General features: G+C 38.7%; 1 protein-coding gene across 12 annotated transcripts in view; it reads left to right on the top strand.

The window, feature by feature from the left end:
• The window catches only part of ESR2 (estrogen receptor 2), a 47,986-nt gene that overhangs the window by 10,417 nt on the left and 12,488 nt on the right, over positions 1–25,081 (top strand). For 7 of the 12 annotated variants that reach the window (XM_072038199.1, XM_072038200.1, XM_072038202.1 and 4 more), the window contains 6 exons: positions 83–171; positions 1,077–1,167; positions 4,156–4,625; positions 10,763–10,938; positions 13,767–13,883; positions 23,333–23,632. In XM_072038199.1, coding sequence (XP_071894300.1) covers positions 1,165–1,167; positions 4,156–4,625; positions 10,763–10,938; positions 13,767–13,883; positions 23,333–23,632 — 1,066 coding nt within the window. In that variant the 5' untranslated portion in view covers positions 83–171; positions 1,077–1,164. Of the gene's footprint in view, positions 1–82; positions 172–253; positions 394–464; positions 510–1,076; positions 1,168–3,499; positions 3,626–4,155; positions 4,626–10,762; positions 10,939–13,766; positions 13,884–23,332; positions 23,633–25,081 lie in introns of those variants that run through there. The other 5 variants (XM_072038205.1, XM_072038207.1, XM_072038206.1 and 2 more) reach the window with 5 other exon arrangements.

The raw sequence follows: 25,081 nt of genomic DNA, 5'->3' as shown, positions 1-25,081 counted from the left end.
TATTATTACCCCCCTGCATTTAAGCTGCAATATTTTCTGCAGAGGTCTTGATCTTGTCAGAAACAGCCTGTTGATTTTGCAGGAATGGATATGACATCTGAGGTCTGGAAAGACAGCTTTATTTTCCTTTTGCGTTCCTGTCTCCTGCTTGTTGCATCTAGTGCATCTCAGGTAATAATAAACTTGTTTACTTGTATGCCTTCTGTTGGCAGTATCTGGCACTGCTGTGTTTAATGAGTAATAAGCTCTCCACAAAACTTGAAGCACAAGTGCCTTTTTATGCATCAGCAATGACTTTCCTTTAATGATCAGTTTTTGAGAAAATGCATTGGTTTATTGTGGTGAAGTGCACAAAGTTTAACTTGGCAGAATATTAATAGAAAGCTTTGCAAGGTGAGTGAGGGGGCTTAAGCTGCGGGGCGGTGGAATGCATGTTTGCTGAGTCACCTCTATTAAAACAGAAGGACGAATGATGATTATGCTTTAATTTAAACCTAGCAGAGAAAAAGGTCATCTTAATTCTCTATGACAAAAAAATTTCGCTCAAAATATGTGACTCGCCTAGAAAATTCTAAGCATGTTGTTTACGTTGATGGGATGGTGCCTGAGAACATCCATTGCTCTACTGTTTTCTTGCAGACTGTTGCGTTTTTCTAGGAAAAGCTATTGTATTATTTCTAAGCAGGCTCTAAACCATGGCAGCTTGCCCTCTCTACCTATTTTTTCCTCTTTCTAAAGCTAAAAAAGTCAAATTAGTTACTTCATAAAGGGTTTTTTAAAAAGATATTTGATATAGGTAATGTACAATAAACAACATTTGAGCATACATATACCCATTTGAGTTTGTTCAAATGGGTCAGATGGCTTAATTATTTACTCATGTATCTGTTTGACTATGACATCTAAACCAGCATTCTTGTGCTTGATCTGCCGTTTGTTGCATGGTGACTGTCAAGATACATTGAGTTAAATATGTAGAGCTGTTTAAAGACTGGAAAACTTTTTTTTTCTTTGGTGGAAAGCATTGACATTACTTCTTTTTTTTTTTTTTTTTGTTCCTACATCCTCATGGATAGTGGTGTCATCCTCTGTGTTCTGGAGCCAATGGAACTGTATTTTTTTATGCCAGATGTGAACCCTGTGCTTAGTGTATTGGATTTGTGAATGGTAAGTGTCAACCATTCTGTCTAATTCCTTGAGTATTTATTTAATGACATTTAATTTGTTCAGTATCTTGCTAAGCTAAACTGACTTAAGTGGATTGAAACACTTGCAGTCTCCTAAGAAGACTGTATTTAAATAATAATAGATACCTGTTTTGTTTCTTTCTGGTATGGATCTAGTGCAGTGCTGATGGGTTAGATCTAGCTAACACACTTGTATTTGAGTCTTGCTTTTAAAACCTTTCCTCAGAGGAGGAGGAAAAATTGAGATAGGAGTTCCGGAGTCATGAAGGAGTTTGTTTCAGTTTAATGAATGGTGTTTACAGTAGGAGGATGTTATACCAGGATGGAACAAATTTATTAGCCATGTCCTTATTGTAATCCTCAGCTCAAATGTGGTCATGCTTCTTTCTGAGGTATTGAGGTTAGTGGAGTTTGCTTTCTGTAGCCTTAAATCTTAACTCTGGATACCTAAATCTGTAGTTCTTTAAGAAGCAGAACTCCACAGTCCAGCGGTCAGATTTCAGGACTTTATGTGCAATTCTGGATACTTTCTGCAGCTTTACTTGATTTGTTAGGGTCTGGGCTTCCCATTCTAAATTTTCAGGGTATGAGGAAATGTGAGTGGCACGATCCCACATAGATCCATAGTCTACTGTGGTTAAACTATTTCTGCTAACCAAGTTAATTATCTTAAGCCAATGCTGTTGTTTTTCACTATATTGCAGTCTGTTCAAGACTGTGAGTACAGTTGTCTTTAACCTTCTGGAACCCAGAGTTCCTTCTCTTGTAAATAAGTCATGAGCAGTCTGGTTTTGAGGAAGGCTGTACTGATTTCTCATGCTTGTGTGGACTCCTCCCTCTAAAACTTCACTGTTGCTATTCATAAGTTCTCTGTATATTTCTAACTATTGTGAGTTGTCCTTTGGAAAGAACAAAGCTGCCTATTTAGCAGGAGGTTATCTTCCATACCCCTCTGGTGGACTTCCTCTCTAGAAAAACATGACTTGAAGCTCAGCTGATTTCAATTCATAAAAGTATGTAGTATCAGCTCTGTGCTCTCTGTTTATACAGTGTTCATGCATGTATTTTCTAAACGACTGAGGGAAAGTACACAGCAAGTTACTTGCTGCCAAAGCTATTAACAGTATCTTAGCAGAACGTCTCTAGCTGATTATAACAGAGATGTGGTGGTTAAAGCCCTTCTTTCAGAAGAGCTTGGGTTTACTCTGCATTGTGTGGCCTTTGAAGGGGAGCAGGGAGATGCAGTGCAGTCAGTTCCTGCTGGACAGGGCTGGTGAAAACATTCCAGGCGCTCCTGCAGTGTCCATGCACACCCTGAGTACGTGCAGCCTCTGAGTTCCACCAAAGTGTACATCTTTACCTACCCACAAGCTTGAAACACGTTTTGAATTCAGTGTGTTCGCTGGGCCCATCCATAGTAACAGCTGAAAATAGTCAAATAAATAAAATAGATAAAAATAAATATTTTTTTAGTTCCATCATTTTCTGTTTGAAAATTATTTGGGCTACCCACCCCCTAAAATGATAGTGAAAGAGCATTGGGATATTCAGTGCTTTTTGCAATGAAAATTGAATAATAATTTGTTTTTATTTTTCCTTAAGGGACACTGTGAAGCAACTGGCTAGGGCAAATAAGGCATGTAGATTGTGTGAGAAGTGAGGTCATGTTCTCCTGCTTTGTCTGCATCAGAGTTCCAGTGCAACAACTGCTGGACATAAAACACTGCTGAGATAACTCATTTTCCTGTTTCCCACAAAGGAAAAAACAGCAGCTGGATCTGAAGTGCCTGAGATGATTTGAATGAGTTCCTCATTCTTTCTAGTTATATCTTCAATTTCATCACCAGAGTGCAAAGTGAGAAAAACCCTAAACTATCGCTGAAACTTGCTATTTTGGAAACAAAATTGTTATGTATTTCATGCTATAAGAGGGCTATATGTCTGTCTTCAAAGGTGGAATGAATTGCACATGAAGCCCACAGTGAAGAATGAAAAACTGTAAAATACTACTATAAAAGTAATGGTTTCAGGACAGGGGTTATGTCTTAGGAGGATAGTTTGGGGGACTTTTTTTCCTCCTTTTTTTTCCCTCCTACCTCCAGTAATATGGATATACCTAAATTGGGCAGAAAATAATTACTGCGGGCAAATTAAGGTCTCTTGATTGCTGATTCAGGTAGGAGGAAGGATGGAGAGTAGTCGCAAAGGGGATAGAGAATGCCAGGAAACCAATATTTCCTGACCTTGTTGAATTGCTTGAGTTCTGTGTTGTCAGCTTCAGAAATATCTGCATTTTGTGGCTTCAATTTCATAATGGCTCTGTTCAGAGGTGCTGTATCCGAGTACCTCTCAGTGACAAAGTTGCATTGCTTACTGACATCCTTCCTGTCTTCCTCCTCTGGGGAGAGGGATGTGCACTGGAGTTCTGGTTTTGGAAGGTAAAGTGTGTGTGTGTATGTGTGTGTTCAAAATATCTGCTGTTACATGCTTGTGTTAATAAAGGGAAGGCTGAAGTAGTACACTCATGGTGGGAGCAGGAGGTGGTGAGTTTTTATGACAATAATTGATTTCTCAGGGTGCTTACTCCACAGTTTTGCACCATGGGGTGATTTTGCCTCTTACATAGAACAGCTTTACCTTGGTCATAGCAAGTTGGTTAGGATCCAAGTTGTCACTGGCATCTTTGTTTCAGATTTCAAATTATATTTTTTTGTGTGTTGTTATTTTGAAATGGAATTTGTACTCAATAAGTGTCTTAGCCTTTATTTTTAAGGAAGTTCTAGAAAGTGTTCTGTTTCTTAAAGGTAGTAAATTTGGCCACCAAGTGCTTAAGTGTATTTGGTATGTAAACTGTTTTCACAGTATATATTTTCTATTTTACTAATTCCCCTTTCGCTTTTACAAAAACGGCATAAGACAAAGCTTTCTTACTTTTTAATTCAACTTTTTTTGTACCTTAACATCTTAGGATGAATATTTAAACAAACATCAGTCTTGCTTCAAAATGTCCCTCTGCGCATCTTCTCACAAGGACTTTTCTCAGTTGCTGCCACTTCAGGATATTGGATGTAATAAAACAGAAATTAAAAACTCGCCCGCTGGTATCAGCTCTCCAGTTCCCTACAGCTGTAATCAGTCCACATTGACAGCAGAACACAGTCCGATCTATATTCCTTCGTCTTACATGGAAAATAGACATGAATATTCTGCAATGGCGTTCTGCAGTCCTGCTATGATTAATTACAACATTACCAGTAGCTTTGGTGATTCAGAGAGTGCATCTGTGAGGCAAACGTCAAGCCCAAGTGTGTTATGGTCTGCTCCTGGCCATCTCTCCCCCCTGACACTGCACTGCCAGTCATCGCTTCTCTACGCGGAGCAACCCAAGAGCCCGTGGTGCGAAGCAAGACCAGTAGAGTCAGTGCTACCTGTGACCAGGTGAGTAACAATCACTTGTTTAAAACTTTGCTAACAATTATTTGCAGCTTCTTTAATTCTAAGTCTTTCTCTCTTTCTCTCTCTGTCTCTTTTTCTAACATTTGACCTCTATGTGTTGTTCTGTCTGAAAAACAAAGCAAAACCATAAAACCTCTACCAAACATCAAATCAGTCCTCTTACTTTGCTTTCTTTTTTAATATAACTTCTGAAATAGGATTTCTTTCTAATGGCTTCTTAGAAAACTATGCAGTGACATAAAGCACTGTAAATGCCTTCAATGTAGGTATTACTGTGAGTAAACCAAAGTTGAAGGCTGCTGGGTACTACTTTTAATAAAAATGAATTTTGCTCTGGCAGATTAAGTCCTCTGGGTGAAATAAATAAAGGTTTATTCTATTTTCCTTTTCACAAAAATTGTTTGATTTCCATTTGATTTCCATTTTACCTGGATTTTTTTTTCTGCGTTGAATATTTATAAAGGTTTTCGTGAACTTAGAATTTAAAGGAAAGTTTGTCTTGTTTGTTTGTTTGTTTGTTTTTAATATTGGCAGTCATGCCATAGCATAAATAATGTTCAGAAGAGTGTTGTTACTGAAAAAGACTTTTTCTTGTTGCTCTTTTAAACTGACTTTGTATAAAGGCAATATGAACAGCAGCTTCAAAGGCTAAATTTTTCGGCAATAAAACTATTTGCAAAAAGTCTTCCCATGCTGCACATACACGGATGTTACAAACCACAAAATATTTGCACATCGTCAGCTGATAAAATTACTCCATTCATGTTCACAACCGCTGTTTTATGGATGAAAGCACGAGGCATCGCGAGTGCTTTTTCTGTTCTACCAATTGCGTATTTATTCATAGGGCTCTTTATTTAACTGCAGCAGTGATTGTCAGTATGAAAATCAGTACATCCTGGCAAAAAATCTAGTTCAATTACTAATAAAGGACTTGCATTATTTTTGATACTACCCACATTCCTGCTGCAATGGGTGGGCCCTATGTTGTCTGCGCAGGAGTGAGGCATGAGATCTAAGTCTGCTTCAGACTCGTGGACTGCAAAAATATGCAGTGTGGCCACTTGAATAGTCTACCTTTGGAGTCAGCAGAGTAACAGGCAGTTCTGGAGTGCAAACTTGCTTCAGGTGTAGGTGTGTGGATTGGGAGAGGCTATTTGAATTGCACCTGTATACAAAAGGATTCCCTGAGCAGGTGTCCAGTAAATGGGGCTCACATCTGAACTCTTCCCACTTTGGTTAATGTTTCAAAACAGACAGATGTGGGAAAGCTGCTGTACGATAGTGTTCCAAGCTGTTCCGATGGTGTGACAGCAACTGGAGTAACCCAACAGCAAGAGCTCTGCATCTGGTGCTCTGCAGCATGCTCTCTACATAGGCAGAAGGGAAGCCAAGCCTGTCACTCTGGTGTTCAAGTAACTATGTCTTATGGCTTTTGTACAGATTCTATGGACTATTGCTCCTGTAACTGATGATGACTTTATTTAAAGGGGAGAAATCAATGAGATTTGGAGTCTAATTTTATGTATGGTCTTTGTCTTTCAGCAAAAAGTAACTATTATATTTCTTGCTAGCTGGACCTTTTCAGTGGTTCGTTTTTCTCAGTAGGATGCATTGTAACCCCCTGTGTCTACAGGAGTTGTAAAACAAACAAATAAAAATGTTTAATTAGATGTGCGAACACAAAAACCAAGAGCTGTAGTTCCCTTCTTGTGGCTATCTGGGCTGAAATAAAGATGTATTTTCTTTTTATCCTTTGGTGAGGTCTTAAACTAATGTCATGAACATTGTATTTATTGCCATGGGAACAATGACTGTGACACTACATCTTCGTAGATTATACCTTGAAGGAAGAGTTCTTGGGATTGAAACTTAAAGGAATAGCTCTGGGGGAAGGGAGAGACTAATGCTGCAAAGTGTAAGTAATTTTAAACAGCGTTGTAGTTCAAGAAAAAGAAGGGGTTGTTTGAATGATGAATAAGAAAACATTACCACATGGTTAGGTCTGTTATACAGTTTATTTTACATTTAAAAACAAAGCAAAAGTCTCACTGTGAGAGGAGTTTATTTTCCCTGGGTGTAAACTTCCATTAACATTAGCTGAACTTATGTAGTCCACCTTGCTGCAGCTGATCATTGTGTCATTTGGACCTACCTGTAGATCAGCTTGAAATAAGAAACTTGAATTCTGTGCATTCCTGATCCCTGCAAATAAGTTCATTATATGAAAACAGAAGAATTTGTATTTAACTTTGCTAAATGTTATTCACTGTGGCCTGTTCTACAACAGTAGTCCAACAAAAACGAACTGTTATTCCATGTAAAAAAAGACATGAGTCTTTAGAGCTCCATTTTTGTTGTTGTTGTTTTGTTTTGTTTCTTCAGCAAATGGTGGGAATTTAGTGATACAGACTCCGTTTCTTTCTATTCTATGTCCTATAGCTAGTGAAGATAACAGAAATAGTGTCATAAATTTTGTTGGTGCAAAATTGGTGTATCCAAACACTCCTTTTGTATTAAAATGAAACAAAGAGAAAAGGAATGTGACAGTGTAATTATATGATATTTAGGAGTAATCTGGCAGGGAGTCTGAAATTGATTTCTGCCTTCATGCCCTAACTAAAAGGTTTTTTTATTAAAGAAACAAAAGGTTTAATTTTAAAATGGACAGATATAATCTTTTTAAAAATTGTTAGGAAACTTTAATAAAGGTGCCAGATTGATTCTTCTGGAACTTTAATTTGTTCCTCCCTTCTACTATTTTCCTTGTACTTTTGACTAATTGCAGAAACGTTTGTACAGGCCAGCAATGCTTGCTTGATTACAAATTATTTAGTAACTACATTTGCCTTGTTCACTGTGCACTAATATTTTATTTATGCATTGTTTAAACTCTGCTCTGAAACTATAATTATTTGTTTTATCTTCCTATGCTATTGTTTTTTAATCGTGTTAATTCTGCAGAGCACTCAAAAGTATCTTGAAATCTCTCTGAAGTGATGGATTGGCATTTCAATTTTATGATGAAGGAGTTAGAGATTAAGCAATAATATGTCCCTTAATCTTCAGAAACCCATGGCACAATTTTCATATTAATCAGTATTTGGAGCAGAACCTGTGCTCTGGAGATATAAATATTGATAGTTTTGTGATATTAACACCTCCAGAAGTTATGGTGGAGGGAGTCTCTAGAAAGTGAGGAAGATTAAGACTGAGAAGTATTCTGCAGCTGACTTTTAGCCAACATCTTCCATGTGTTCTGGGAGAGAAAGGAAGAGGTTTAAATTCCTTGGAGCAAAACTCAGTAACTATAAGACTCTCCTTGGACTTCCAGCATGCTAAACAGGGCAAGAGTATGAGCACAGGAAGCAACAGTCTCAGATACAGCCTTTGTCATTGTACGGCTTATGTTCACATGGGATTGAATCATCTCCAGATCTCCAGGCAGTGAATGAGCCAGTGGCCTGTGGGAGGGAAGTCTATTAAATGATAAAATCTGAACTTTTAATTTTTAACTTCACAATTTTTTGCTTTGTTGTTGTTGTTTTTCTAGCTGTTTTTTTTTTTGTTTTGTTTTGTTTTGTTTTGTTTTTTCCTATCTCTTTATAAAGTACAATAGTTTAGGTTTTAAAAAAAGCATGACATGCAACAAATGCTATGAGTAAATCTGGCTAATTGCCACAGGTCTTAATTTTTAATAAGAAGTTGAATTTAGGCTCAAATTTTCCAGGTGTAGCATATGCATCAAACACATGCTGTGACAGAACTCAGGACTTGGTGATCCTTTTGGCTCACTTGCAACTTGGGATATTCCATGATTCTGTGGAAGCTAGAAGGAATTAAGAGATGTGACAGATATTGAATAACCTAAATAGTTCTGCTGATTCCTTCTCCTTTAGGGTAATCATCTTGTCACTGCTGATGACTAGTCGGAAATCGCTGACTTGTTACCTTCCAAAAAAAACTTACTTCTCTTTAGGGAAGCATAATATCTCTATATAGAAACCATGATCATAAATAGAGAGCAGCCAGGGTACATCCTCCTCTTTCCTACATCCTTTCATGTAGCCCTTTTGTGGGCACACAGCCAGCTATGGCTAGTTTTATCGGAGGACCTGGCAGCTTACTCATCTGCTGAGCATGCTTGAGTACTCCAGCCACACAAGCGATGGGAAGCGGCCTCTAACCATGTGTGAGGCTACCTGTTCTGTTTTGTCATTTGTATGGATAAGCTGCCCCATCACGAGGTCCTCAGGGAAAAGAATACGTACCTTAAAGTTCTCCTCTCGACTATTTCCTAGCTCTGTTGTCCTTAAAGACAACAATAACAAAATGATTGGTTTTGAACCTCCTGCTGCACTGCCACAGCTATCGCCGATGAGCAGATTTCATGCCCGTTGAGCCTGCGGGAGGGATTTGTTCCAGACTGCTGCTCTGCGTGCAAGCTGTTTGCCACAGCCTGTGGAAGTCACGTAGCTTGCATGTGTGCGGGGTGGCTGATGCTTCTTTCTAGAGAATGAAACACTCGCAATGACTGGAAGGTAACAAGCAGCACTCCTTGGTGAGATGTTACAGTGTGTACTTTTTCTGTATTTTCATCCATAGCATCTCTGTGCTTTAACAAGGGCAATAAACATAGTTTGCTACAGCATATCAGTCAGTCACTGAGACGCTATCCAGCTGATACAGATTCTCTTCTGGTTCTCACAATTGGATCTTGATTCCCTAGTACAGCTTAGAAATATATCCCTGCTACTAAAGTGAAATGCCAAATTACTTTTTCTTCCAAATACAGGGAAATGGAAAAGAATAGCAATGTGTTTTCCTCTTTGCTTTAGCAGCACGTTAGGTATGTGTGATACAGCTCCTTTATTCTAAGGGAGCGTGACATTGGGCTTCCTTGTGTGGCAGAAGGGGAAATATTTAGTGATTGATAAATCTATTAACTGTGTATGTAACCAGAGACCAGGGTCATTAAACATCTAAACACCTTTATTTCCTGTAACATCGGAATAAATGAACATTTAAAAAAGAAAGATCATTATTACTGTTGTTTAAAGAAGCTTGCAGTAACTTATTTCTTCAATAAGTACTGTAACTTTCCTGTTTTGGAATTTGCTGAGAAGCCCCTTTTTTCCTTTCTGAATCTTCTACTAGAAAATTGTAGCATGTTCTCCTCAAACACTTGTAAACTCAATGATTTTTCATTGGCATGTGGGTGTGTTTGTTCTTACCTCCTGTCATGAAACCAGCACAAAGTCTACTTTTAACATGTTAGTTAAAGCCTCTTCAGCAGCACTTTCAACATATTTCGGCTGTTCTGTTTAAACTTGCTCTCGTTGGTGAACAGGTTTCTTCTGCTCTAGAGCATGTTCTTCACAAGTCACAGATTGTGCCACCTGCTGTCTTATTCAAACTGAAGTTTCTTCTCTTTAATGCTGCTGAAGGCAGTAGAACTCTTCAATTCCTAGTCTGTGCCTCTGAGCTTAAGTGTGTACTGTTAAGTTCACTCTACAGCTTCCCTTTTGTCAGACTGCTGCTGAGAGTTTGCACATGGCAGTATTTTCTCTCTAGCTAGAAACTGTATTGACCACGAAGGTAAGACATGCTAAAACCACCAAGAAAACAAGGTCCAGAAAGTATACAATGGATGTGTTTCCTATGCCTAAAACCTGCTTTACTGACAATCTTAGTTCCTTTCCTCTTTCTGTTTGTTTACAGGATCTTGGTGTCAGGAATTGGCTGTTATTTCATGTTATTGTCCCATTCTAATTTTAATCCAGTTGCTAAGAATAGTTCCAATGAGCTGGAACTATTTGCAGCACTTCAGAAATGCAGGCATCTTATTAATTTAAGTGGAGAAAACATTTTTATTGATGTTGTTTCTCCATCATTCTTGTATTTGGACTTTCTTTTACTTAGCATTTCCATTGTTAGGGTGATCAGTGTGGGTGGTCACCTTGAAGAGAAAACTTTGTTTTATATTATGACATGATCTTGTAGACTCAGATTTACATTTAATGTGAAAAATAATGAAACCCTTTGCTAGATTTATGTAGCCACGACAGAATTAGATTTATTTTTTTACTTTTTTATAACATGTTTTTCTTCTCTATCAGAGAGACGTTAAAAAGAAAAACTAATGGCAATGACTGTACAAGCCCAATTGCAAATAATCCTGGTTCAAAAAGAGATGCCCACTTCTGTGCAGTCTGCAGTGACTATGCTTCAGGATATCACTACGGAGTCTGGTCATGTGAAGGCTGCAAAGCATTCTTCAAAAGAAGTATTCAAGGTAGGTAAATCAGCTTTCGGTAAGTTTGCTCAGATAAATTCTTTCATATGATGAGAGATTGCAGTGGTTGATCTAGTAGTGAGTTAATCTAAAATCCTTGTGTATGGTGTTACATGCAGAAAATAGAGCAACATGTGATTTGACTGTTTTATCTTTTGGTTCTTACGTGATTAAGATCTGGAAACATTACAGAACAAACAAATGATTTCTTTAGAGAAGAGGTGGAATACATGGCATGGGAGAGCCCTGCATCAAAGGCCGCCACGGAGGTGGCACTGCACACCTGTGAATCTGATGGCAGTTTGTGTCCCAAAGTAGACACAGTAATTGTGAATTTCTTACAACAGACACAGCTAGAGTAGGTAATTGTCTGAAGACTTTGCTTGCAAGGAACTATTCCTGACAAGAGCACATTGCCTGGAGCTGTTGTCATAGCATATAATACCCACACAATATTTAGGATACAAAAATGTGTAGTAAATACTAGTTACGAACCTGATTATTATTTTTCATTCATCCTGCTCCTAAGGCTTACAATGCAGTATTTCTTACTCTGCTATATCTCTTCTTCTAAGGTCACCACTTCAGTGTTTAAATTCTCAAATATTTCTTATTTAATTCTGATTTGCTGAGTGGCTGCTCCATGGTTGTTATCACGGCCTACAGGCAATGGCTTATGCACCATACTGCAGATTTGGATCACTTTAGCTCTTTAACCCTGGCCCTGGTTACTATGTACTTTGGCTTCATCTGGGACCTCTTGGTGGGAAACTTGGCTAGACTGACATTGGATACTAACTGCAGATGCTTAACACAGAATCTTCTGTCCTTTTTTGGCCTGTAATGTTCTCTTTCTCTTCTGCACAAGGCCTTCAGAAATCTTGAGGTGGATTTTTTTTTGGCTCAATGTGGCAGAATTGGTGTCACCATTAGAATCAAACTTAATTCAAATCTTGTTTACCTTTTCAATTTATTGTGCAAGTTCTGCTTGGGTGAATAACAATTCCTATGAACTGTTGCAAGTTCTTTTGATTTTTAACATAATTGAAGAGAACTTTGTCTCCAGTTCATCACAAATGAATACTGAATTTGATTTCAAAGTGTTTTCTGTCAGGAAAATTATTTGCCTGCTCTTGTGTTGCTCACATGTGCTTTAGCCATGAACAAGTTACCCACTGTGGCTTTTTATACACCTTAATGTACCCTGTCAGGTAACATTTGTTTGTAATTCAAATAAATGAAAGCAAGTTCTTGGCATAAAGCACTATCAAGCATTCAGTTGCAACAGTTGTTATAAAGGATGTTGCTTATAAAAAAAAACAAAAAACAAAAAAACAAAAAACCTTCTGGGCCTACCACAGCCCAGCATTTAACAACTGGGCTATGGTAGGCCCAGAATTAGTATTAAATGATATGACTGGATAAACGTGTGTGGTCTCCTCTGCTTGTCTAAGTTTGTAGCATAGCATATTGGTCCCACATCCCTGAACATCTGCCTGCAAACAAAATTATCCCAAGGCCACAGGAGTTTAAAACGCTTTTATACTCTTGTGTGCTTGGATTATAGTGCAATAGAGAGCCTCTTCCTCCTTTCTCCCCATGTTGTGTGAAGAGTGATAAACAGTAATTTGTTTTTCAGTCTTATCTGCCAGTAGGAAATAGGACAAACTGTAACCTGGTCTCTTCTTTTTAAAACTCTGTCAGTTCAAAAATTCAAGGCTAATATTATTTTAATTTTGCAAGGAAATAGTCACAATGGTTCAGTTAAATAATTATGCTTGGGGACATGAACTATTGGACTTGCTCATGAATCAAGGAAAAACAAAACAACAAAAAAAACACATACTTGTAGACTCCTCTATCTTTGCCTGATCTATTCTTAACATTTGAAAAAAAATAACTTTGAAAAGCAACTTGAGAGAAAAAAGATTATAAAATGTAAATGATTGAATATTATTTGCATTCTTTGGTAACTACTGCAAAAGAGACTTCCAGTATTTGGTAGTATTTGATTGTATTTAGACCAAGATCATAGTTGAATCTAGTTTATATTAATAAACTTTTGGACTTGATTATTGGTTGATAAAATAAAACAATATAAAAGGGAGGGAGAGGGAGATGTGGGGTGAGGTGAGATAGAAAGGGAAGGCAACAAAAAGCCAGTATTGGAAACTGATGCAAATCCGACAAAAGCTTGTCCAGTTAGAGTTTCTACTTTAGTTTGTATTATATAGTATGCATTAATTTATGTTAGCCTTCTTTCTCTCTTGGGATGCTTTTTGTTTTTTCTTTTTCCTTTCTTCTTTCTTTTTTTTTTTATTTAACTTTAGTTAGGGTCAGTTCTCCAAAGGCTTCCTCATTCCTGGAACTCACCGTGTCAGATAGAAAGAGCTCAGTAAATAGAGCTGTAGTTTCCTTAAATCTTGCAGGACTGAGACTGTGAACACTGCTATTTTCAACTGTGCAGAGGAAAAAATCTTCTATCTGCCATTTGTAGAATCTCAAAATACAGTAAGAAATTGGAGATTGAGAGTAAACATCTACAAGAATGTATGTCCCATTTTCAAAAATGAGTTGGTATTAGAGGATGCTTGGTTATCTAGCAGTCACCAGTAAATGCTGGTCTACATTGTCTGGTTACTTGTGAGGCCACAGATTAACATCTTCAGTATAGCATAAATACATATTTGCATAATTTAAATTAATGGAGCTTAGATATTTGCATAAGACAAAGTTGAGATGCTTAAAATCGAGAAGATTCTGGTATGGGAAATGGCCAAGAAAGATTGATGGAGATATTAAACTTTCTCTCATGTGTTCTGCTGCAGGACATAATGATTACATCTGTCCAGCTACCAATCAATGCACAATAGACAAAAACAGGCGCAAAAGCTGCCAGGCATGCCGGCTACGGAAATGCTATGAAGTGGGAATGATGAAATGTGGTGAGTTTTTTGTGTCAGTGTTTCTTGACTGGGTTTTAACTTCTCTTCCTTCAGCCAATGTTGTACAGCCTCCCCTTGGCATCCTAAGAAGGCATGACAAGGCAATTAGAGCAAGGTTTAAGCTGGTTTTGTACGTAGGAATGCTCTGATTCTTAAAGCAGAAAAAGAGTTTAATTTTCAGAAGAAAACCTATGGGAAGGAACAGGGAGTAGGTTAAATGCAGGTAAACCATAACTTCTCTGCTGAGCTCTGTGAAGACAGCTTATTTGTATCTGCAGAATGGGAACCCAGGAACTACTGCTGCCTGAGCCTCAAGTCAAACTGAAATCCCTTACAATATGGGGTAGATGAGCCTGTACTGTGTTGTCTGTTTGAACATAATGAAAGAAGAGCAGCACTGCTTCAGAGCAGTAGTAAATTAACCCAGTATCCTGCCTCCAGTGGTGACAGCGTGAATGCCTAGTGAAGAGTAAGTGAGAGCTAAGTGAAGCTACTTCTGAAAACTCTGAGGACAGAAGAGGTTTGTTTCCTTTAATAGGACTCAATGGAAAAATCAAATAGTAATTTGTACAGTGTCCCGCTTTTAGTCCTGAAAAGTCCTAGCACCTACAATGTCCCATAGCAAGGAGTTCTGCAGCTTGACTACATGCTATTGTTGCTTCCTATAGTTTCCCCAGTGTACATATCAGAAATAGGCTGGGAAAACATTACATAGAAAAACTAGAGTGGAAGGAACAAGGTCACTGTGTCTGGTCCTCAGTGATTTGCAGGCATGCATCTTATTTCATCCCATTTAATGCAGATACCTATTTCTATTTCAAGGCTAGACAGTGTTTTCACTCTCCAACTGTTTTGATCTGAAGTCTGTTTGCAGAATATTATTTCTTTCATTAAGAATATTCTTATGAATACCAGTCTGCATTTATTGCTGAATGTTTAATGCCCATTTATTTTTGTGGCAACAATGTCTTGTAGCTTAGAGGCTCTTTTCTTTATTGTTAATGCTCTAGGCGTATTTATGGACAACAGTCATATCCCCTCACAACCTTCTTTTATTATGCTAAATAAACCAAGCAATTTCCTCTTCTTGTAAAATAGGACAGTAGACAGATTTTTGGAAGTTAGGGTAGCTTGTCCCTCAATATGCTCCAGGTTGGAATAATCCATTTTGCACTTGGGTGACCAGAATCATGGAAGGTATTCCTGTGAACTCTCCTAACTATAATAGCATTAAAACTTCTCTGTTCCTGCAGGAGAATTTCTCTGCATGCAGCCCAGGATCCTGTCTGCCTTTTCCATGATTGCATCATGCTGACAGTTCATAATCATTCAATGAGCTGTTACTATTGCAATATCCTTGTTCATTTCTAGCTGAAAACTCCCATCTTAGAGCAACAATTTCAACTGTTCCTTGTATTACTTTTGTACTCCTGAAGCACATTTAGTTTCTGTTGCTCAAGTCAGCTAGGTCTTTCTATATGAAGTTCCTATCTTCTGCAGCAATGATGCATCTCAGCTTTGTCATTGTTTTTCATTAATATGTTCTTACATACCTTTGCTGTCTGGCCTCCAGAAAGGAAAACCCTACCCTTGCAAAGAAGATTCCTTTTGAAACTTTAATTTCTGAACAATGTTGGTATCATTTGTTCATCTTTATGCCTGAGAATTTTACTCAATGTGTAAGTCTCTCTGAGAGTGTTTTCTATCAAGATTCAGCATTGGATTTGGAGAGCTTTTGAAAGGATTGATTCTACTATAATATTATAAGATGGTTCTCCACAATGCTTTCCTTAAATGAAACCTTTTATTCTTATTGTCCAGGAAGTCCTGGTTCGTGATTACGCATCATAGACACTAAGGTATCACAAGTAATAAAAGATGATAATATGTAATTATGTCTTAGTCCATGTTCCTTTTAATCTTGTCACATCATCATAAACATTTTTTCCTACAATATGTTTATAGGACGACAGTGACACTTTGAAACTTATAAATGTCTTCATTTTTATATTAGATATAATAGATTTGTCTATTATATCTATCTAATACATTAAATATAATAAATAACAGGAGTTATATTTTAAAAATAATTAGTTTTCCAATTAGTTTCAGTAGCACTGAAATTTGAGAATCCTGAGAGTAAAATTTGAGAATCTTAAGAATTTAATTTGACAAAAAAAAAAAAAAAAAAGAATATAAAAATTACATTTGCTAATTGAAGCAGAATTGCATGAATTACCTGATGAGTTAAGAGGCATCTGTGAATGACAGACATTTAAACAAGACAGATTTTAAGACTGTTATTTCTTGCATGAAACATAAATGACACTTCCTGCAGATCAGAGTGATTATCTTCCAATTTTTTTCTTCTTAGAGACATGTTTTAATACCACTTTTGTACTGTAGAAAGCCATAAAAGAGTACATTTTCTTTTTAATGAAGGCTTTTCCCAAGTCTCTGTGCTTTTCCCAGGTCACTTAGTGAATGCATTGGTTCACTGCTGCTAAAACCCTGCACAGGATAGAATGGTTTGTAAAAGCGTATTTACTCAGCAGAGACTTGTTGTCCAGCAGAAGTGATAAAAGAGCCTCAATTACCACTTTGCCAGTTTATGAAAGCTTGCCATAAACTCCACACTGTTTGCATGAAATCTTTAAATCCTCATTTTGTATATTATCAATGGATGGCTTGGCCAAAAAAAAAAAAAAAGTGTGTTTTTATATATTTGTGTATGTTTCTGTGGGTAAATGCACTTGGGTAGTACATGCCATCTTTAAAACAGTGGGAGGTAGTAGGAAAATGTTGCTTTGGAGTTTCCTGGTCTGAAATTCTCTTGGGTGTCACTGCATTCATAAACATAGAGAAGTCAACTTGACAAGCCACAGGTATTTCAGAAGAGGCTAGCTTGGAGGTGCTTAATATCAAGGTGATAATGGATTTTCTAACAGAACATGTACCACCACTTCCAAAAGCACAGGGTCTCGGATGCTGCATCTGTAAATTTATCTGCAGGAAGTTTGTGTTGCCTACTGTTCCAATCAAGAAAACTGCTGCAAATTTTGGCATTAGGCGCAATGGTAGAAAATTAATTGCAAAACACTGTCACCAGGAACAAGGAAAACAGAGTTAGTACAAATTTATTAAAAGTAAATTCTGCTCTGCAAATCTCAATAAAATTGATCAGGATAAAACAAATCTTCTCTTAGAGCTTTCTGGTGTTTACCTGGGGATCCTGAAGTGGACTAGGCTGATTGCCCAGGGTAGTAAAGAAGAGAGGAGTTGCTTCATTACTTTGCTGTAGCCACTCTGTGAGCAGCTGAACTGCTGCTTTTCTCTTTTTGCTTCCTGAGGCAAACATTCTTCCATAAGAAGACTTCAGTTTCCCTGTTGTCCCTATTGGACTAGACTTAGTTTTCCAAAGAAAGATTGGTTTTGCACCCTTCCCAACAAAATGTGGAAGCTGAGAGGCCGTACTAAAAACTGATGGATAGATACTGCCCTGAATACTGGCACCATTCCATAAGTTTGCAGAAAAAAAAATAATAAGACTTCTATGTGGGGTCATACAAAATGTGAAGTTCAGGATTTAGCTCTTTTTCTCCTGCATTTGTCTGCTGCATGCAGTTTCTAGATAGCACTTTGAAATACTGTAAATTGCTTTTCACATAGAAAGTGAATGGGGAAAAATGTTTCGAGGCATTCTCTGGACATCAGATGTATTAATTGTATTTTAGCTATTTTAGAAACCATTGCAATTTTGGCTCTTGTTCTCATATGTCCATGGCAGACAGCAGCTTCTTTGTCAGTAGGCCTGCTCTATGAATACAGGCATATTCACCAGAACACTTTCATTTGCTTTCAAAGGTGATTTGAGTGATAATGGTTTACTAATGTATACTTGAGAACAGAAATTTTTAAGCACAAACACTTAGAAACTGATTATAATATATTCAGTGGTAGATTCTGCAATTCCTGCTGAACTGGCTAGTTACATAAGCAGTTGCCAGGGACCAAAATCAATTTTAAGAGCAACATGCCCACCATATCAGACAGACATTTGCAATTTTCAAAGAATTTGTAAAGAACATTTTGATTTAAAAAGGGTGTGTTCTACTGCCAACAACACCTGTTGTGATTTACTCATGGTTGAGTGAACAACTGACTCATTATAATGAGCTAACATAGAATATCCCGAGTCATAAGAGACCCACAAGGATCACGGAGTCCAACTCCTGTCTCCACACAGGACCACCCAAAACTCAGACCATCTGTCTGAGAGCATTGTCCAAGTACTTCTTGAATTCCGTCAGGCTCGGTGCCGTGCCCACTGCCCTGGGGAGCCTGTCCCAGTGCCGGACCACCCTCTGGGTGCAGACCCTGTCCCTAACCCCCATCCTGACCCTCCCCTGTCCCAGCTCCATGCCGTCCCCTCGGGTCCTGTCGCTGTCCCCAGAGAGCAGAGCTCAGCGCCTGCCCCTCCGCTCCCCTCGTGAGGGAGCTGCAGGCCGCCATGAGGCCTCCCCTCAGCCTGCTCTGCTCTGGGCTCAACAAACCAACCGACTGGTGTGTCTCGTTTCTTATGTTCTTCTGATCACTTAGCCATGTGGCTTATGGTGCTGTAACTGGAGGTCTTGCATCCAGCATTCTCAGCTGAATACAACTATTTTCTTGTGCAAATTGTTCTAAATAAGAAGAGCATTGTAGGAAGAAAGAGGGATTTGATCATCTTGTGCACTACTCCAATTGCCTGAATTACCTTTATATGAATGAATATTAGCTATTAAGTATATTTAGTGAGTTTGTGGTAAGGTCAGTTACAGTCCCTAACCTTAGAAACTTTGTTTTATTGCTGTGTCTTTACACAGACAGATCCACATCTCTGTGTCTAGTTAAGACAAACATCAAGCTGGTCTATAGTTATTCCTCACATATATTTATAAACACACATGCCTTTTGGATGCTAATAGATGTACAGGCAAATTTTTTCAGTCCTGCCTAACCTTTGCATTTAAATGGGAAGTAGAAACGTTCCTTTACATGGTTTAAATGTTGTATTAATTGGAAAGGCTGCTAATTCCTGACAGGTAAATTGACTGGCAGCCTTAAATGTAGTTTTCTTAGATGTGTAATCTTACAGAGCACTCTCACTCTCTCTTCCCCCCGCTCTCCCTTCCTTCCTAAACACAAACAGAATAAATTTTAATGTGGAAATAAATGGTATTTCTTTTAATTACCGATGAGCTATTTTATGCACACTGCTCAGTGAATCAGGCTTTGCCTTCTTTGGCGATATACATTGATTAAAAATACAAACAAAAATTCAGCATCCTGTTTCTTTTCCTTTTTTTTTTAACCCCTCCCCCCTCCCCCCCTTCACAACTCCTTTTTTTTCCTTTTCAAACGAGCTGAGGACAGCGGATTAGAGCATGCTGAGTCCCACAGGAGTGCCCTTGGTTCACTTCAGTGCTGGGAATTGAACTTGGATCGATGAGCTGGTTGCAAGTGCTTGCCTGAGCACTCACTGCTTCTGGCAGGTGTCTCTGAACTGGTGGAATTTCTTCCTTATTGTCTCACCAGATGTCTCCTCATCTCCACAGCTCGTTCTTAAACCAGTAGTTTTTCTGACTTTATTGTTTTAGATATGGTCCCTTCAGCAAACTCAACAACTCTTTCCTGTGTTTAATTTAAAGGCTGCTGTTCCTCATGAGCCCTCTTTTAGAGGGATTCGCATCTCCACCAGGTACTGGAGAATAAAACCAATGCATGCCACGGAGCAGCTGGCATTTTCTGCCCAAGAAAATGCCTCCTTCCCCCTGCGTCTACCTACGGCTTTTAGCCCCTCTGTGATATTTTTCTTGTTTAGCCCTTCAAGATGCCCTTGTTCAATGTGTTTCAGCATTCTGAATAGTAAAACCTGGACAAGGTGTTGCTTTCTGCTTTAGTTGAGTTATCTCCTGTTGGTTACAGTCGCTACTATGGACATTCATATGGAAGTCACAGCCACTGACCTCTCTGTATGTAGAGCACCCTGATACCTTGGTGTTTCCTCATTCTGTCTCCAGCTGAACTTTTGTTCCAGTTTCTTAGCTTACTGCTGACCTTTCCTCTTTGTCTTCCCTGATGGAAAATATTTACATACTTTCTGTTCATGATGTGACTTCAGTACAGTTTGCAGCCCACTGTGCCATTCTAATGTTTTTCTGAAGCTGACAAAGCACTTTAAGACTTTCCTCTCTCTTGACCTTCGTACATCAGTCCAAAATGAGGTTTAGCACAGAGTTCACTACATCTTCCGTGTGTCGTCTCTGCCTTGCTGTCCTTTGACTCTCAGGAAGAAAAGGATTTGTCCATAGAGATGGCTGAAGAAATTCCTCTGTGACTTGTGCAGTTCTGCTGGTAACCTTTTTTTGTGCGGGGTTCATCATCAAGGCTGACTTCATAAATCTACCATGAGATAACGTCTGCAGCTCTGTCTCTGGTGGTGTGTTATCCTTCACTAACTGCTGTTTAGCTTCTCTGGCAGCTTCTAGCTAGATTACATTCAGCTAAACTAAGGCTATTTAGTTTTGCAAATCACTGTTTTTTTCCTTCAATCTCCTCTTTGTGTCAGTACTCAAGCCATTTCATCCTACCCATAGGCCACAAAGGACATGAAGACATCCTTGCCCACTATGTTGCAGACTTTAAGCCAGTACTTCTAGCTGGTAATGCTTCTTGCTCCAAATGCCTCATTCCACTTGGGTTCCTCCATACCCAAGGTCCCGTTGTTGAACCAACTTTGCCAGTTTGTCTTCTCCACTCTCTTTTCTTTCCACGTAGCAGGTGTTCTCTAATTTCCAGAACTTCTTTAATGCTCATTCTGTTCTCTTTGACATCTGAGGCAATTTATTGAACAGGCAGCAAGCAATGTTTGTAACGCTGTGCAGCTGAAAGTTCCACAACCTTAAAGTCCTGGCAGACTTTTTTTAGACCTTATCCATTTTGTTCAGTGCCTTCAGGTTATACCTGACTGGCCTTTGCATCTCATCCTTCTCACAGGTTGACTCAAATGGTGCTTAACAGCTGTTGAAGATGAGACAGGACTATGACCTGACAAGCCATCACACCTGGGGAACCTCTACCACTGAGACTGCATTCACTCAACATCTTATTTAGCAGTATGAGCCTTGTCAATAGCATCTGAATACTTTTTTTGTGCATCTGTGTGCCTTTACTTCTTCTGTTTTTACTTTTTGCTTATATTTGAAACTCTCAGTTGGCCAAATGAACCTTAGTGCCAGAATTTCATTGTCATGTTAGAATTTATGCAACTCATGTTCTAATATAACTGATGGCTGTAGATGAAGGGTGGTAGGAGTTGCTGAGTCAGGTAGCATGAAAGAAGGGAAGCTGCTACATTGCTATGTCCCTGTGTCCAGCTAATAGTGAGTGTGAACATGTATTGCCATTAGCAAAACCACACAATGTCTGTATCCATAGCCAGCCACACTCATCAGCAGACAGAAGATCTAGCACTCATGCAAGCACAAGCAGTGGGAAATGCATGTATGTATACAGTATGGATCCTTCCAGCAGCTGGGTTTAGACACTCAGTCTGTCAGGTAGCTCACCCCTACATTCTTCTCAGCTGTTGGTCTCTGGCCATAAGAGCCTTCAAAGTCTGCAGCCTCACTCCACTCACTGGTAGTTATCCGTTCTCCCACACAGTTGGATTCATACATTATGGATGCCTCCAAAAACAGGCTTTAGAGAATCAGTGTTATCCAGTAGCATTTGGTTACTTTGGTCTTCCAGGTGCCTTGTGCACAAACTCTTGCACGTATACATCAAGCAAGCAACTGTCTGGCAGCTGGTCCAAACCCATGGCCCTTCTGGTAGCCGACATCCAGATCCTCTGGTCACGCTAGTGCTTGGCTTGGAGTTCCTGGTCCCTACAGCCCTTCTTGTTGACTTATCTGGTGGGTGTCATTCATGGACCATGGGCTTGTTCTTTGATAACCCTGAGACTAGCCAAGTCAGGGTGCTTGTTGGCATTGATCACGTTGCTGGGATTTTTCCACCTTCATCATTCCTCTGCTCCTTTGCCTTCATGTACTTTATGGAGTAAATATAAGGGAATGAATTACCTATCCTAATAAAGAAGAACCACATTCCGTGACTATGTTGAGAATTCTGAAGGCAACACACCAAAAAAAAATCATTAATTCTAGTAATGTCAAGATAGCAGTACTCAATGAAAAGATGCCTTTGTAACTTACAGGACTGAAACCAAATGAGGCAACCTCTTATTATGCTTTTAGGTCTTCATGATCTCTACTAATGCAGTAATAAATGTTGGTCTAATATAGATTTATGCTACCAATGACATTTACATGTATATGAAAATTCAACCTTGGAGTATCATTTGTCAGTAGAAGAGTTGATGGCTAGCACAAAAAAAATGACTTCTGAAAGAATTAGAGGACAATTTAGCAGTGATATTGAAAATGTTAAGTGCTAGATGATTCCAGCTATTTAGTAAGTTAATATTTTTAAATATCTTGATTTTTAATATTGTGAAATCTTGTATGTTAGTTATTGACAAAGATTATTTGTATATAAGTAAACATAAAAGGAGTGATGGAAGCAGAAACCATGGCTGAGTGTTTTAGCAAATCCCCCAGTGTTTTTGCAGTCTTCTAGCTTCTTTGTATGGCAGCTCTCCAAAGACAGATAACTGATCCTAGCAATAATACTGATAGGCAGAGAATGTTTGCTGTTGTGTTAATGAAAAAAAAAATCATTCTGGGAATTAAAAACCTTTGTAAAAGGACTGTTCTGTGAAACAGAAATAGTATTCTTCAGGCAAAGCTCCAAAAATGGGGCTTGCTCCATCTAGTTGTAGATATCTGAATTCACTTGGAGGAAACTCCCACTGGCTTAACAGGACATACGGAGAAGACGGGTCACCTCACTGAACACCCAGCTAGCAGTGAAGCAGTGAGGAACAGCTGTGCTTCTGGGTGAGGTACTTACACTGTGTCATGGCCCAAATTGCCCAAATTTAGAGTTCTTCTTTTTTTTTTTTTTTTTTTTTTCTTTTCCAATTGACATCTAAAACAGAATTTTAAAACCAAAGTAAATGGCTGTCTTTAATTGCATTTGAAGACTTGATTTATCTCTCTTGATGTCAATGAGAATTTCTCCAGGGACTTGTAAAGTGTGTTAACTGTAAGTGAATAAACATTTATCTTGTTATTTTTTCTTCAGTAGAGTAAACCAAAGCCTCAACTGAAGTCAGTGGAAGCAAAGTTAGGTCAATGATAAATGCTCTAGAAAGTCTGAAACTTGATGCTTCAGGCTAGAACATCCAATATTAAAGAGTGTTTTCCCTTCTCAAACATTTTAATTTGTATAATGCAACACTGAGAGAAATATACATCAATGCAATCATGTGCCTCTTGTGTCAGGCTCAAGAAGAGAACGTTGTGGATATCGCATCCTGCGCCGCCATCGCAATTCAGAAGATCAAGTGCATTGCATTAGCAAAACTAAGAAATACAATGAGACAGCCACCCGTGTAAAAGAGATTCTCCTCAGCACGGTCAGTCCAGAGCAGTTCGTTTTAACTCTACTTGAAGCTGAACCTCCCAATGTGTTGGTGAGTCGTCCCAGCAAACCATTCACGGAGGCCTCCATGATGATGTCCCTGACAAAACTGGCAGACAAAGAGCTGGTTCATATGATTGGCTGGGCCAAAAAAATTCCTGGTAAGGATTTCAATCTCTTTTTTGTTTATTTTATTCAATGCCTTGACAGTATAGCACCGTGGATGTGTGGTATGAAGGTCTTAGGTTTTCTATCCTATAAAAGTAATGGAGAAATTATAGCTCTTGGTAATTCACTTGGAAGTATTTTGAATCAAACAACCTTACCAACAATTTGATATTTGCTGTTAGCCAAATACTTAATCAGTTTTCTAAAAAACATAGATGGTGTTGCATGTAATTTCTACCTCATCAACTATAAATGCCTGATTAATCTGATTAAGGATATTCATTAAAAGGTGTATTAACTAGATTGATGTGGGGAAAAAAAAAAAAAAAAGTCAAAATTTTTCCTTGAATTTTATTGAAAGGTTTCTGTTGAAGTTGGTGAAAACTGCTGTGTATCCAAGCACTGAGTCTCTGCAATTGCTTCAGCTGACATAGTTGGTACACAAGAGCTTCAGATTGCTAAGTGGCACGTAGTATCGATCTCAGAATTATTGTGTGCACTCCTTCAAAACAACAATCAATGAGGATGCTTTGGGTTGTTGGCAACACAAAGAACATGCACTGAAGTGCAGCTACATGTGTTACTGCCTTGAATGTAGCCACTCTCTAATGCAGCCACAGTACCCTGGCAATGTACCATTTCTCTCCTTACAAACTGAAGTAAGTGGTGAACATGTACAATTTCTTCTCCATGAAGGGCCCACTTTAAAACAGCCATCATAAAGAATAAAAGACAGAGAAAAAGCAGCCAGAACATGGAGAAGATTGCTGGCAAAGCTGTGTGGAAAAAATTGCTGGCTGACATAGACTAAACTGTAGACCATAGCCATTTAGTAAGAGCTAAGGTGGCCAACTAAATAGTACTGAGCTAAAGGAAGCATTGAATAATTGACAAAGACACAACAGTGTGGAGCTTAATCTTTAACTTCAGATATAGTTCTCTGCTAGGAGTGATCCCTGCAGCTATGTGCACCTTGCATGGCTAATGCATTCCGCAGTGCATCTAGAGGTCCTAAGCCCACGGATGTCTGGACCGAGGGGTCAGAACAACGTGGTCCTTCCTCGGATCTTATGCTGAGGGCAAGCAGAGTGTGCCAGCATGTGCCCACGTCTTGTTACTGTAAGCAGTGCTTGCTACTGCTCAAATACATGCCCAGGAAGACATGACAGTAACCCTTACATCTAGAAAAAAACACAGTGCATACATAGTACAGGAGTTCATCTTCACGGGGAAAATTTTGTACGCTCCTGAAACTAAGATATTAGGATAAGGAAAGTATATGCTATTTCAGGTCCAGGTGGAGGGGCTGAAGATGCTACCAGCTCCAACTGTTGGGCTATGTCTGCTCCTAGCAGAGTCTCCATGGCTCAGCCACTGTGCTGGATTGTCCAGGTGTGATATATTTCAGGTGTGCAAATTCCAGTTTAGGTGCTTGGGCACGA

This window comes from Anas platyrhynchos, chromosome 5, assembly GCF_047663525.1.
Source record: "Anas platyrhynchos isolate ZD024472 breed Pekin duck chromosome 5, IASCAAS_PekinDuck_T2T, whole genome shotgun sequence".
In the NCBI taxonomy this organism is placed as follows: domain Eukaryota; kingdom Metazoa; phylum Chordata; class Aves; order Anseriformes; family Anatidae; genus Anas; species Anas platyrhynchos.
This window is presented reverse-complemented; position numbering and strand designations above follow the sequence as displayed.